The sequence below is a fragment of the Colossoma macropomum genome, unplaced genomic scaffold (genome assembly GCF_904425465.1).
Source record: "Colossoma macropomum unplaced genomic scaffold, Colossoma_macropomum, whole genome shotgun sequence".
Lineage (NCBI taxonomy): Eukaryota > Metazoa > Chordata > Actinopteri > Characiformes > Serrasalmidae > Colossoma > Colossoma macropomum.
In genome coordinates this window covers 84,817-100,348 of record NW_023495217.1, presented here as the reverse complement: position 1 = coordinate 100,348, position 15,532 = coordinate 84,817, and the positions used below count along the sequence as shown (strand labels likewise).

Here is a 15,532-nt window from a genome sequence, read left to right as displayed (position 1 = left end):
ACACAAATTCGTTTACATCATTTTAGCTGAACTTCACACGTACTTTATTCAGTCATGGTGTATTTAGTCATCATGTACACGTGGGATGAAGCTGATGTCAGTACTACATAATGACATACCTCAGAAATTCGCGCTTCCAGATAAAAATGATGGAGTTGAGTTTAACAGCTACAGGATTTCCCAAAAACGTGGTGCAGAAACAGGCCGATGTCGAAACCGAGAGAGAGAAAAAGAAAGAAAGATTACACAATAGATGGGAGAAGCAAAGGAGCAGTTTAAAAGCAAGTCCGGGTCAAACAGCCACGCAGTAAATCCAAAAACCAGCAAATAAAACCGAAAGTGGGAAAACAAAGACAAAATTCAGAGATGTCAAACACTGAGAACGCTGGGTAACACAAATCCTGAGGAAGGAAACTTCAGTGAAACTCAGCTGAGCTGTGAAGAAAACACTCTTAGCTGATGCGCGTGCACGACTCAGCCCGTCAGAGAGCTCTTAAAGGGCCAGGACGCGCTGTGTGACCGACTGTGTGTCTCTGCACTTAAACCCAAAAATGTGTTACCCATAACTAGGTATAGAAATAATCCAACACATCTTGTGTAACATAAAATCTGTTGTCTTCAACTGAACAAACTGGTGTGTCTAGTTAGAGTCAGAACACAGTTTCTGTAAGGTAACACAGTTACAGTTACCTTACCAAATAAAAGAAAATGACTGAACTCAGAGCTCTATGGCTGTGTCTGAAATACCCTGCTACATACTGCTCACGTACTGATTCTGCTCCAGAGTAGTAAGTAGTATGCATCATGTGACCAACATGAATTTCTCCAGTATGCCAACAGTACTCTGATGACATACTGCTCTGGCAGAATTTTTCCAGTGAGCTGCCAGAGCTATAGGTGATATACTGCGTCCCAAAATGCAGCGCGGCCATTATAGGAGTGTGTGTCAGGTGTGTTTGAAACACGTTTACCACATAGATGAACTCAAGGCTGACATTTCAAAATGTTTATGTAGCTTTGTTGACGGAAAGTCACACAATCACATCTTTTGACCAAAAATGTTAACATACACAGTGAAAAGTAGCTACCAAAAGTGGTGACTGGATGGTTGAGGAAAATGGGCGGGTCTTGAGAAGGTCTGATTGTCTCAGTCCCAGATGCTGGCAGGCCTGTTGCACCTCTTTTATGGCACACAGCTTGTGCTGTACACTGGATACTGAACTGTATAGTACTGATGAAGAGTAGCATGCAGTATTCAGTGTGATATACTGATGCAGTACAGTGTACAGTGCACAGTCTGCTATTTCAAATACAGCCTTAATTTACGGTTTATTCACAATATTTTACAAATGGTAATTGTTTTCACTGTTTGTTTTCATGTATTTTACAGCAGACTATTTTTAATTTTGAGTTGATGTCAGTCAGGAACATTACAGTGACTGTATTGGTAGTTTGTGTCATGTTCTCACCCCTTTGAGAGCTCCAACAATCATCATATACAGAATCAAGCACAAAACATTTAGCTTTTTGGCTACATTCAGCTAGAAATCAGAGTATTCCGTAAACAGCAACATCACTTTGGTAACTCCGGGGTTCTTATTCTCAGTTAATCGAACTTTGTTAATAATTTTAAACATAATGCAGTATTTTAGGATGAAAGAAGCACATACAATCACAGAAAATGCTCTTTTACTCACTCAGCCACTGAATTTAAACATGCTTCACAAATAATCCCCACTTCGATAAACTGAACTACTGACACCTAGTGGTGTAAATCAGGTATGATCAGTCTGTATACACAACTACACTGAAGAACACAAAAGTTAGCTTATTTGACTTTGAGCTCCACAGCGTCTCACTTTCAAAGCTGTAAGACCATGAACAGGTTCCTGGTCTGGAATGCTGGATTAACAGCTCGGTTAATAGAATGACTGACTTAAATGCTCTCTATGTTAAGTTTTCTATGTTAGCCAGCTTTCAAGATCAGGTGCAACCTCCCTCTAACATTCTAGATAAAAAATACTCTAACAGTAAGTTACACCAGGCACTTTATTGTTAGACTGGAATAAATAAATCAGGCATATCACTATCTTGTTAGTAGGTTGTTTTGGATGTGAAGCAAATATTAACCAACCTCACCAAAGTCAGCAGGTATTTTGCTTTTTCCTAGCTAGACAAATAGACAAGTACTTATTTATTACCCATTTAAAGTATTAGCCATTGTAAACCAGATGCTGTGCTTTTAGCATTTCTGCTGCTGCAGTTTTTCATTCTCTGAATGTTCAATGATTGTGGGGATTTTTGCTGTTCTCCTGTCTCTGGTTTTGTTTTTTTCTATGTGTGTACTCTCTAACTCTCATCAGTTTATGATCAGCTTATGTTCAGTTTAGTTTTGGTGGTTATTTCCAGTTGTGGATGTACTACATGCTACTTTCTGTAGCGTACGTTATTTATTGTAGACTGTAGCTGTGGTTTCCTGAGGAAGTTTGGCATCAGGTTTGTAGAGGACCAGACAGGAGTCTCTCTGCTTCTTGTACAGCCCAATTCAAGCCATTTATACACATTAAACCTTGACACTTTCCACAAAATCCTACACACATTTTATTTTATTTTTATTTGCAGTAAAAATTCATATGAACACTCCCTCACAAGAAAAGTAAATAGGAGCATCAAAGAACTGAATTATGAAAAAAGCTGAATTATTCACATTTTCTATTTCATGCTGATAAATGCTGACAACTGTAAATGCTGAAGTAGTAAAATCACCTTCTGTTCATCACAAAGATTCAAATGTGGGCAAGAAGAGAAAAAGTCACAAAAACAGAGACTGCCAACATAAAACACATATATATATATATATAATGCCACTTGTTTTTTTTTCACACAAACATTTCTTCTCTGAGAATAAAATGATAAGGCAGTTGTTCTGTTTCATTACAGCAGTATCAAAACAATAAACAGCCTACATGGTAAATAATTGAAATTAACAAATTAAACAGACTCAAACATCGAAATCTGAATTTAAACTAAGTTGTTTCCAAATTGTATGAACAGATGTTGAGATGATTGTTTATTTTCTGCCACACAGTTTCTGGGCCTACTAACCACAAAGCATTTCTGAGTAACATCTCACAAAGTGGTTTGTGTCTTGAATTGAATTATTGGAAATATAAAAACAGCTTTAAAATTAGGATGATGCTAAAGGCTAGTTTTCCCACGTGAGGGTGAAATAGCCCACTCTGGCAACACTGTTAGAGAGCGTATGGTGCTGAAAAGCCCCTACAGGTTCTGAATGGTAGTTTAAAAATCAAGACACTAAGATATTTACAGTAAATCAATCATACATTCAAATTAGACACATAAAAAAAGAAACCGTTACATTGATTTATCTTAACATTTATGGAAAACAAAATCAAACAGAACAGAATAACACCTCAGTAATGTTTGAACTAAATCTGCATGTGTCAAAATAAAAGAGTAATACTGGGAATGAAATAAGAAAAATACAGTAATGGAGGCATAGACCTTAAAAAAACAAAAACAAAACAAAAAAAAACGTGCATTTTCACTTAATGAAATATTACAAGTTGCCCCAGTTTAAATCTATTAAATACATTGCACTGCATCAAAAAATCTTTTCAAAATTCCACTTTTCACTGTGGAATAAAAAATAAATAATATACAATTAAGCAAAATGGATGTCAACTGAAATGAAGACAGAAAGGAATCAGATTATATATATGAATCATTCTACTGAACTGGTTCAGAGTTGAAAACACATTTTGGACTAACTGACCTGGAATTTAGACTAAAATAATTTTGCTTTGAGAAACCTTTAATTGGGTTTATTTTATTAAAATATATTATTGCACATTCCAGTTTGTCACTACCAAAACAATCATAACACTACCAAAAATTGACCAAATATAAACAATTGGCTAAAACTGTCACTACTAAAAGAGTATAAATACTACTGAATTTTACCATTTTATGCATACTTTAAAAATGCTAGCCAATCCTTGACTAACAAAGCTTTGAATAGTTGTACACCTCATAATATCATAATAACATCATAATATTTTTCATTAAAACACAAAAGAGTTTAGTTAATTGTAGAAAATATGTGTTTCGGTAGTGACAATTCTCAATGTCACTACAATGTTCCACACAGATTTTCAGACTTTGGGACACATTTCCTTCAAAATAATGGGATTTAACTGCTCACCATGTGGCCATGAGGGACAGCAGTGCAGTCTTTCGGCTCTAAAATGCAGGGGTGTGGTTACAGTAAGACTCCGCCTATGGACTAAAACTCAGTATTTTGAAAGTGACATGTAAATGTGGGACAAAAATGTACATGTAAAAAGTTATTTTATTGTAAAATATTAAACTCATGATAATAAATAAGATAAATATTTTAACTTTAAAATAAATTAAAAAGATTGTTAAAAAAACATTATTGAAAAAACAATAAAAGACAATGGAAAAACATTGAAAACGTTGAACAATTGAGAATTATTTTAACAAGTGTATATTTAGCAGTTAGGCTTTAGGACAGACACTTCCCAATAGAAGGTACCCTATAATGATGGTTTTGTATATATTCAGCTTATTCAGCTTATACTATTAATGGGTTTAAATAGATCATAACATAAACCTGGTAAGTAGTTATGGTTTGAATAATTAATTAATTAATTTTGTTTATTTATTTATTTTTTTACTGTGGGACAGTACATTCATTCGTTCATTTATAATCTAAGACGCTTATCCTCCTGGGTCGTAGGGGTGTTGGAGCCTATCCCAGCAGTCATTGGGCGGAAGGCAGGAAACACCCCAGACAGGTTGCCAGTCCATCACAGGGCAGACATAAAGACACATACCATCTCATACACACACCTAGGGGCAATTTATTAACTCCAACTGGCCTGGACTATAGGAAGAAACTGGAGTACCCCGAGGAAACTCGCACAGACAGGAGACAGGAGAACACAGAATCAATCCCAGGCTGGAACAGTACACTTTGAACTAATTCAGTAGAATAGTATGTATAATAAGTATGTATGAGAAGGAAATTAAATTTATTCAAATGAAAAACAGCATTTTGATAATTATTTGCGATTGAAGGTTCAGTCTGGAACTGAAAAAGCATCACAGCTGACTTATTATTAACACCACACCTACTGACAGCAAACACAATTGACCTTATTTTCAGATAAAAAAAGAAACAATAAACACACAGACAAATTGCTCCTCAGCTCACAGCTACATGCTCCAGCTTCTGTGACTGCTTATGTTTAATTCAGCTCATCAGATTCAGCTGTAAAAAACACAATAAAGAACATTTCAAATTAGCCTTTAATCAAATATAATGATTCAATTTCAGCCAAAATTAAAATGTCTCACTGAGACTAACAGTTGACTTGAGCTTTAAGCACACTGTGTTCTACATAAGCGCTCCTGAAATAGTGCACAGTGAGGTCTATATTGATATTTCTGAAATCATGTTCACTATATAGATTTTCCTGAAATGATCCACAGTGTGTTCCACGCAGGAGCTCCTGAAATCACCCACAATGTGTTCAAAGCTCCTGAAATTGTGTTGTGCATCTGTACACCTGCCATCCTGCCCAGTTAGACTAGACTAGTGAAAAAAAAATCTGAAAATCTGTTAGATTTATGTAATTGTGGACAGTGGTTCCACATGAACAGTTTGCATTAACTGAACTCTATGCGTTTGCATTCATCCAGTAAAAGTGAACAATACACAGTCCAGTTAAATATAGTCCATTTAGTCTGTTATTTCAATCTTAATTTTTCAGCCACATGATTTATTCATGTTTGTTGTACACAATCAGGTATTGTCAGAACTGTGTCATTGTCTTTATTCAACTTTATTTAGTTTGTGTTTGTTAAAAAAACAGTGTAGTTCAAATCAATTTATTCAAGGTTTCAAGTGAACACATGAAACAATTTCCCAGGTCCAGTCTGCAAGAGTTATAGGGTAAAACTAAAAAGCTTTCATAAAAGTGACAGAACTGAACTCATCTCACTCATGAAATTCAGCTTTAGAGCTTTGAGCTGTGTTAGTGCACACCAATTTTGACAGATCAAACTATGTATTTCATCAACAGCCTAACACACAGTACAACTACAACATTAAGTAGCTGAATTACTGAGTTAAAAGTCACATCAGTAAGACTTTTACACCAGGGGATTTCTCTCACTGAAGTCTTCAACCTGTACACGTTCTCCAACAGTCCATATACATTCAGATCTGTGGAAAGAATATTAGCTTTTGTTCAACTAAACACCTTTCACTACTCCTTATCCTTTGTTATGAAATCCAAATACAAGTGTTCACTTGAGACACATTCAACTCAACCCAGGCTAAAACAAACTTTGGCTTGAACGCATATAGAGATTCACTTTGTAACTACAGCTGATGTGGCCTGGGTAAACTAATGGGTTTTCTAGACATATAGTTCAATTAACTTACCCATAATACCAGGGCTATATGTGTACACTTAATTCACATGTGCAGGAATGAAACTTTACTTTAAGCAGCTTAAACTGAGTGTAATATTAATCTTTGAACTAAAACAAACTAGTTTTTGAATGTATCCTTGGTGAAAACTATAGAAACCACTGAGTGTTACTTTTGGCTTCTGATGGTTTTGTAATGTGTTTTGGCGTATGGTTTAACCGGTTAGCAGTGTGTGACGTGCTGCCCTTAATGAGAGCCAGCTGATGCTGATCTGGCTGGCAGCGTGAGCGCTTTTTAGAAAGTGCTGACAGGGAAAAGAGCGAGAAACGGACGAGCAGCAGCAACAAGAGACTGAGGACGGAGCTGAAAAGCTTGCTTTGAAAAGGACTGAAAAGTCTGTCTGAAGCCGTAGGTTTTGTTTTTATTGGTTCTGTTTGCTTTGCTTTATTTGGTGAGTAGATCAGCCACTGGTTGAAATATGAATGGGAACATTTATAATGCTCTACTTTTCTATCAGGACTTTGTTTACGTGGCACAATCGCGCTGTTCTGCTGCATAACCGTTCCACTGACCTGAAACTGTTGGACTGAAACTGAGGTGTAAATCTGCGGCTCTGCATAATTCAGTATAGTAATTTAGATAATATGACAAATATATTGAATTATTATGTGCTAAAAAAGATTTAAAATTTGGATTTATTATCATTTGATGGATGCATTCAGATTTTCCTCACAATGCTGTGCTTCTCTGAAGTAGCAAGTCCCCCTTTATATATTTCTCTTCCTTCCCTAAAGTTTCCAGGTTGATGTTAAACTCCATTGGACAGTCTATACTAAACCTGAATAATTCATTGTTACTACAGGTTTATTGATAGGGGTCCTGTACTTTGGGGGCTCTAGGGGCATGGTCCCTCGGGACAGTTTTTGGTCGCAAAATGTCTGTTCATTATAAATTTTTAAAGTAGGAAGAGCCAGAAAATGTATCAAAGATGGCTGATTTGGTCAAATTAGTTCTGAGCTAGTATGACAAAAACACCATATCCATCTACTTAGAACAGGCGCAGATCAAGCAAAGATACTGAAGTCAGGCAGTGCTCTCTCCTCTCTCTTAGATAAGCTGCAAGGTCCTAAATATATCATTTAAACACACAGGTTATAGATCAGTTCAGTCTCAGTTTACAATCAGAAAGAGTGTAATTTTGCTTTTCAGGCCTGTTTAACAAACTAGACAGAATTTCATGGTCATAGTGACAATCATATTTTCTCAGTTAAGTTCAATTAAATATAACATTCATTTTAATGGAAAGCTTAAACAACTCACACTCGCTTTCTTCTTGATCAATAACCTCCATCTAATCTGCTGCTTCAGTCTTGTCTGTCTCCTTCAGCTTCAGCTTTTTCTTCCTCTCCTCACCTGTGTGTAGTAATACATTCAGTTTATTAAACTCAGATTTACAAGAACTCAAGGAAATGATGAGAGATCAAACAATTATTATTATTATTATTATTATTATTATTAACTTGAAAAAAAATCTCCTCATCTGACTGGCTTTCGACTGAGCTGCCTCTTAATTTCCATCTACAGGTTGAAGAATTGAGGGATATAAAATTATGTTCTGATTAACACTATGAACTTTTCACTGACATTAACTTACTGTAAATGACAATATATGGCAAATACTGATGTCTGAATACTGAATAGAACAATAAACACAAAGAATATAAAGAGCTGTCCATAATGTTATTTCTATCTCTGCTGCTCCTTCACACTCTCACACTTTCAGTATAAAGAAAAGTATCTTCAAAATCTTAAACTCGTTGGCTTGTCAGCTGACTAATGAGTAAAAATCTGATAGCCGACTATACTGACCATAATTTGCCACAAATCTATATTGTAGCTGGGTATCTTCACTCTGTAACTAGGTACTGTAACACTCTGTATATTCTAGATTTCCAGTAAGCTCTAATGTTTATCTTAGTGAGCTTTTAGCCAAAATCCTGCCTTCAACTTCAGCAGTTGTTGACGTATGTTACTTTGCAGAGCGAGTAAAACCAGAGACCCTCCCCTAGGTCTAATATTATTGGCTTATAAAGTAAGAGGTCTGATACGATTGGCCGAGCCAGGGCTTCCACTTTTTGTTATGTTAGTAAATCTCTGGTAGGTAGACTGTATGATACTTTTACAGAGCTATTGTGGAAAGTGTGTTGATCTCCATATGTGTCTGGTATGGTAGTATAATAGAGTATGAGAGAGAGTAACTAGAGAAAGTGGTGTGTACTGCCTCTAAAATCACTGGTTCAGAACTTCCATCTCTCTTATGCAGATAGCTCACACCCAGTGCAGCGCCTTTTTAAACAGCTCCCTCCGGGTAAAAGGTTTCAAAGCATCTTATGTAGAACATCTCAGTTCAGTAATAGTACCTACCCTTCTGCTACTTTTGAACTCCACAATATTAACCTTGTTTATTTAATGTCAATGTTTGTTATTTTATTGACTTTATGTATGTTTTGTGTATGAGTGTATACTGTCTGTGTGTTTCAGCAGCACTGAAAGAAATTACTCTTAGTCAGGTACCGGCTAATGTGGAAATAAAGTATTGAAACTTGAAATGTGTAGCGCAGCATAGGCAGCACTGCAGCAAAACAGCAGCAGCAGTGCCTCCCCTAGGTTGCACCCTGCTATAACAGTATAATACTAACTCCCCAACCCCCCCAACCCAAAAAAAATGGCCTAGCAACACCCTTAGTAGTTAAGAAAATTATTTTATTTAAATAAATAAACAAATAAATACCAAAAAAACAAACATAAAATAAATTATTACATAAAAATGAAAAATGTAAAAATGACTACTGGAGTGATAGTAAGTGGAATTTTGCTGAGAGTGAAAAAGAATCAGGGCTAATATTGCTAGAGGTGATTCACAGACAGACTCTGTCAAAGAGTTCTTACCTTGAGCCCTGTAGAATTTGACCACTAGTACGATGGTCACCAGCAGATATGAAGACACTGCCATTAAACAGCTGAGCAGACAGAGCACTGAGAATGAAGCTCCTGAACTAGACACACCTGAAACACACACACACACACACACACACATACCCATAAATAGTATAAGAAAGTACTCTAGGATTGCTCTGAGATTCCTCACAGTAGGATGCCTACAGATCCTGAATTTCACATGAATAATGAAAGGTTTCAATAAGACAACAAAACAGCATACAGCACTAATAATAATGCTATATTAATGTAATAATCATATATTATAAAACAATGTTAATATTTTGCTTTTGTATCTTTTATATAACATAGTGGATTTACAAAAACCTCTGCCTTCATATATTACTAATATAAATTATGGAGATTCAGTGTGTACTGGACCTGGTCTCTCGACTTAGAGATCAAAAGTGAGCACATTTCAAAGGATGCTTTTTAAAAGAGTGTTTTGTAAATGAGATGTGTGAGCACGAAGAGCCTTTTTTCAAGTTTAACCTCCACATAACATAAAGGTTCCATATCAACAGAGAGTAAGAGGAGAAGGACGAGCAGCAGCAGTAAGGACTGGTGAGCTGAGGAGCTCGCAAGAGAGAGAGAGAAAAAATACTGAAAAATCTAGGCAGCTGCCAACTTTGAGTTTTGGTTTTGTGCTATAACCAGAGGGTGGGTTGCACAAACAGAGATCAAGCTTAAGCTTGGATTAAATCAAGGTTTATCTGTGAATTTTAGTTGCACCAAACTTTGAACCTAGTTGAAAATAATAAGTTAGATTTGCTGTTTCATTATTTTAAATTTTGTTTGGAGATCTAATTTAAGCTCTCTCACTCTGTATCCCACACATTTGCCCAAAAGGGGGGCAAATAGCACTCAAGTAGCTTTAGTGTATAATTGAAATAGGAGAAAAATAGACACCACACAGGATCTCATGTATATTTGCCAATATAAATTGTGTGCATGTGGTGGAAACAGCTGAAGACAGACTAAAAATTCTCCAGGTAAGATAGCTAAACTAGATGATCAGGGATGAACTTGGCAGAGAGCTAACAGGCCAACAGGCTGCTCTAAGAATATTTAGAGTTATTCTTTAGATTTGAGTTATATTGGAGCATTAACTGTAAAACTGAAACTTAGAGAGTAACAGACAGTGAGAACAGAGTGTTTATATGTAAAATATTTTATTCAAATTACCAACAGGTTTTGTGTAACATTATAATTTAGTCTTCTCAGCAGGGCTGACTAAACAGCTCCTCCTGACACTGAGACTGTGGGTCTAATAATGGACTGTTTATTAAATGTCTGTATTTCCTCTCTGATTGTGAGTGCTGGTTTTAATGTAGCTCTATGCTGGTTTTCACTCAAAAGTACAGATAATGATCAGTTTGGAGAGAAATGTTGTTGCTGTTTATTTATATAGCTGAATCCATCATGGCGGACAATCAGAATGAATGGCAGGTCACAGCATTAATCACAGATTAAGACTTTAATCCAGATTTGTTAATCCACGTTTAATATTTCACAACTTGATTTAAAATAAAATCTAGATTAACAAATTAGATTAGCTCTAATTTAATTTAATCTTTGTTGGTACAACTCACCCTTACTGTACTTACTTTAAAACAGAATAAGAACAGAAATATCTGAATATCTGAATTCACAGCTGCTATGTATCCATTTGTAACAACATTTTAGGATATAGCGAGTTTTTAAAAAGAACAACAGCGAATGTGAATGGAAACCATTTTTATTCCTCTAATAAAAGTAGTATTAATCATGATATAGCTTTGATATTTTTTATAGGTGTAAAGTCCACTCCCAACAACATGTATCATGAAAAAAAAGTGATTTTCAAAAGTGGAGCCAGAAACTGGTCTGCAGAGGAGACTAAGTTTAAGCTTCAAACTTTAGAAGACTGCATCCAGAGGTTTCCGGTTCTCGGCGGTGGTACTGGCATCCAGTTCATGTGTCTCAGAATGTTGCAGGACATGACGTCTTCATGTGATGTTATGTGACATTTAATTTTGCTGAGTCTGCCAAAATTTTAAAGCAATTCAAAACAAAAGCACGCCGACTGAAAACTCAGTTAACATAATGCTGTGTCTCACTCTGATTGGAGTCACGTGATGCTCGTTGTCATGGTAAAGATTAGTGAGATAATAGTTAACATCCATTACTTCAGTTCAGTCCATATCTAACATCCACAGCTCCAGTTCAGTGAAATCATATCTAACATCCACAGCTCCAGTTCAGTGAGACCACAGTTAACATCCACAGCTCCAGTTCAGTGAGACTATAACTAACATCCACAGCTCCAGGTCAGTGAATTCATAAGTAACATCCACAGCTCCAGTTCAGTGAGATCATAAGTAACATCCACAGCTCCAGTTCAGTGAATTCATAAGTAACATCCACAGCTCCAGTTCAGTGAGACCATAACTAACATCCACAGCTCCAGTTCAGTGAATTCATAACTAACATCCACAGCTCCAGTTCAGTGAGATCATAACTAACATCCACAGCTCCAGGTCAGTGAGACCACAGTTAACATCCACAGCTCCAGTTCAGTGAGACCATAACTAACATCCACAGCTCCAGTTCAGTGAAATCATAACTAACATCCACAGCTCTAGTTCAGTGGAGCCATAAGTAACAACTACAGCTCCAGTTCAGTGAGATCATAACTAACACCCACAGCTCCAGTTCAGTGAAGCCATGAGTAACATCTACAGCTCCACTTCAGTGAAGTCATAACTAACATCCACAGCTCCAGTTCAGTGAAGCCATAACTAACATCCACAGCTCCATTTCAGTGAGATCATAACTAACATCCACAGCTCCAGTTCAGTGAGATCATAACTAACATCCACAGCTCCAGTTCAGTGAAGCTATAATTAACATCCACAGCTCCAGTTCAGTGAAGCCATAACTAACATCCACAGCTCCATTTCAGTGAGATCATAACTAACACCCACAGCTCCAGTTCAGTGAAGCCATAACTAACATCCACAGCTCCAGTTCAGTGAAGCTATAATTAACATCCACAGCTCCAGTTCAGTGAAGCCATAACTAACATCCACAGCTCCATTTCAGTGAGATCATAACTAACATCCACAGCTCCATTTCAGTGAGATCATAACTAACACCCACAGCTCCAGTTCAGTGAAGCCATAACTAACATCCACAGCTCCAGTTCAGTGAAGCTATAATTAACATCCACAGCTCCAGTTCAGTGAGATCATAACTAACATCCACAGCTCCAGTTCAGTGAAGCCATAAGTAACATCTACAGCTCCAGTTCAGTGAGATCATAACTAACATCCACAGCTCCAGTTCAGTGAAGCCATAAGTAACATCCACAGCTCCAGTTCAGTGAGATCATAACTAACATCCACAGCTCCAGTTCAGTGAAGCCATAAGTAACATCTATAGCTCCAGTTCAGTGAAGCCATACGTAACATTCACAGCTCCAGTTCAGTGAAGCCATAAGTAACATCTACAGCTCCAGTTCAGTGAGACCATAACTAACACCCATAGCTCCAGTTCAGTGAAGCCATAACTAACATCCACAGCTCCACTTCAGTGAAGCCAAAAATAAGATCTACATCTCCAGTTCAGTGAGACCATAACTAACATCTACAGCACCAGTTCAGTGAAGCCATAAGTAACATCTACAGCTCCAGTTCAGTGAAGCCATAACTGACATCCACAACTCCAGTTCAGTGAGATCATAACTAACATCCACAGCTCCAGTTCAGTGAGATCATAACTAACATCCACAGCTCCAGTTCAGTGAGAACATATCTAACACCCACAGCTAAAGTTCAGTGAGATCATAACTAACATCCACAGCTCCAGTTCAGTGAGAACATAACTAACATCCACAGCTCCAGTTCAGTGAAGCCATAAGTAACATCCACAGCTCCACTTCAGTGAAGCCATAAGTAATATCTACAGCTCCAGTTCAGCGAGACCATAACTAACATCCACAGCTCCAGTTCAGTGAGACCACAGTTAACATCCACAGCTCCAGTTCAGTGAGATCATAACTAACATCCACAGCTCCAGTTCAGTGAGACCATAACTAACATTCACAGCTCCAATTCAGTGAGACCATGACTAACATTCACAGCTCCAGTTCAGTGAGACCATAACTAACATCCACAGCTCCAGTTCAGTGAGACCATAACTAACATCCACAGCTCCAATTCAGTGAAGCCATAACTAACATCCACAGCTCCAGTTCAGTGAGACCATAACTAACATCCACAGCTCCAATTCAGTGAGACCATAACTAACATCCACAGCTCCAGTTCAGTGAAGCCATAAGTAACATCTACAGCTCCAGTTCAGTGAGAACATATCTAACACCCACAGCTCCAGTTCAGTGAGATCATAACTAACATCCACTAACACTAACACACAACCACCACGTCAGTGTCACTGCAGTGCTGAGGATGATCCACCACCCACATAATACCTGCTCTGTGGTGGTCCTGTGGGGGTCTTGACCATTGAAAAACAGGGCAAAAGGCGGGCTAACAAAGTACACAGAAAAACAGATGGACTACAGTCTGTAATTGTAGGAGCAGAGAGTGCACCTAGTCAGTGAAGTTACCAAAATGGGCAAAGATAGTAGAAACAAAGAGGTGGGTTTAATGAAGTGGCTGGTCAGTGTATATATTCAAACATACATACATATATATATATATATATATATATATATATATATATATATATATATATATTTCTTCACAAGCCATCTATAGTGCACTGTTAGAAGAAAGATTCTAAAACTATTTAAAATTCAAAACAACAAAAATGGTGCAGTGAATTAGAGAAATGGTCTTTTTCACTATATGGTAAATAAAGCCTTTTGTATGGCAAGGTGGAAAAACCTTGGTTATGAGTCAGGGCTTGATTTAAGGGGTCAGAAGGTTCTTTCTTGCCTGATTGGTTAAATGCAATGCGGCAGCCATATTCATTTGCATAAAGTTGAAATCTGCTGAATGTTTTGTGGCAAGGCAGATTTTGCCACATTGCAAACCATTATACACCATGCAGTGCGGCAGAGCTCTCCAATGAAATGAATAGGATGTGTCGAGGCAAAGTTTTTAAGTGAATGTGTGCTGTTTTACTCACTAGTCGTGTTTATCCAGAGTGCATGACTGTAGTTAGTGTAGTAGTCTGGGTTTCCTCTCCCAGCTCTGCACCAGTACTGTCCTCCATCAGAGACACTGACTGAGCTGATGCTGTAGGAGTGTGTTTCAGTCTTGATCTCATTCTCAGGGTTCTGTGTGTGTTTGGACCAGTAAAACCTCCATCCAGCAGACTGATCCAGCTCACAGTACAGAACCACTGGATTTCCTATCAGTGCAGCTCCTTTATGGCTTGATGTGAGTTCAGGTTTAGGTTTTTCTGCTGTTGGAGATGAAGCACACAGTTCAGACCATGAAGAGTTCACACACTGATCTCAGAGTCTTTATCACAGTACTTACTCACCTTCAATAGAGGGACCCACTCTGTACTGTGATGACAGTGGCCCCAGCTAAACATTCAGCAAAACTCACACTGACCTACATGTGCGTGTAACCTCTCCTACAAGACTGAAATCTTAATCTCGTATTAAGATAACTCACATATTAGACCTTCAGACCCTTGTTTCAGCCATTGGTATAAGGAAACAGAGCACAGCAGACCAAAAGACAAGTCCTACAAAAGCCCCAGAATTAAATAACCACAGGCTCATTATGAGATATAATATACTGTAAATGCAACTGCTTTGTCTGCGCACAAATCATAAAGAAATCTCAGTTATTTGAGATGTTCTCCAACTGTTAAAACTTAATGAAAATGTCTGAAAACTTAAAAATTCCTAATGCTGAATTACTATATAATTTCAAATTGTCCCACAGGAGAAAGAAGAAAAATTCCCACCTTCCTTATTTATTATTGCTATATCCATCAAACTTTCAGTACAGGCCACCTGGTGGTATCCATAGCCAGTGTTACAGGTAACATATTACAAAGTAACACATTATAGTAATATGATTGCTTTTT

General features: G+C 37.3%; 2 protein-coding genes across 3 annotated transcripts in view; both read right to left on the bottom strand.

Annotated features, from left to right (window-relative positions):
* Window positions 1-207, bottom strand: part of LOC118801191 (immunoglobulin superfamily member 1-like) — a 105,329-nt gene extending 105,122 nt beyond the window's left edge. The window contains exon 1 of the mRNA XM_036561365.1: window positions 120-207. The gene's annotated coding sequence lies outside the window, so the exon portion shown is untranslated. The remainder of the gene's footprint in view (window positions 1-119) is intronic.
* Window positions 208-2,917: 2,710 nt separating this feature from the next.
* LOC118801190 (basement membrane-specific heparan sulfate proteoglycan core protein-like) overlaps window positions 2,918-15,532 on the bottom strand; it is a 76,361-nt gene continuing 63,746 nt past the window's right edge. For both annotated transcript variants that reach the window (XM_036561363.1, XM_036561364.1), the window contains 4 exons: window positions 14,615-14,893; window positions 9,434-9,550; window positions 7,805-7,897; window positions 2,918-5,317 (listed from right to left, as the gene is read on the bottom strand). In XM_036561363.1, coding sequence (XP_036417256.1) covers window positions 7,836-7,897; window positions 9,434-9,550; window positions 14,615-14,893 — 458 coding nt within the window. In that variant the 3' untranslated portion in view covers window positions 2,918-5,317; window positions 7,805-7,835. The remainder of the gene's footprint in view (window positions 5,318-7,804; window positions 7,898-9,433; window positions 9,551-14,614; window positions 14,894-15,532) is intronic.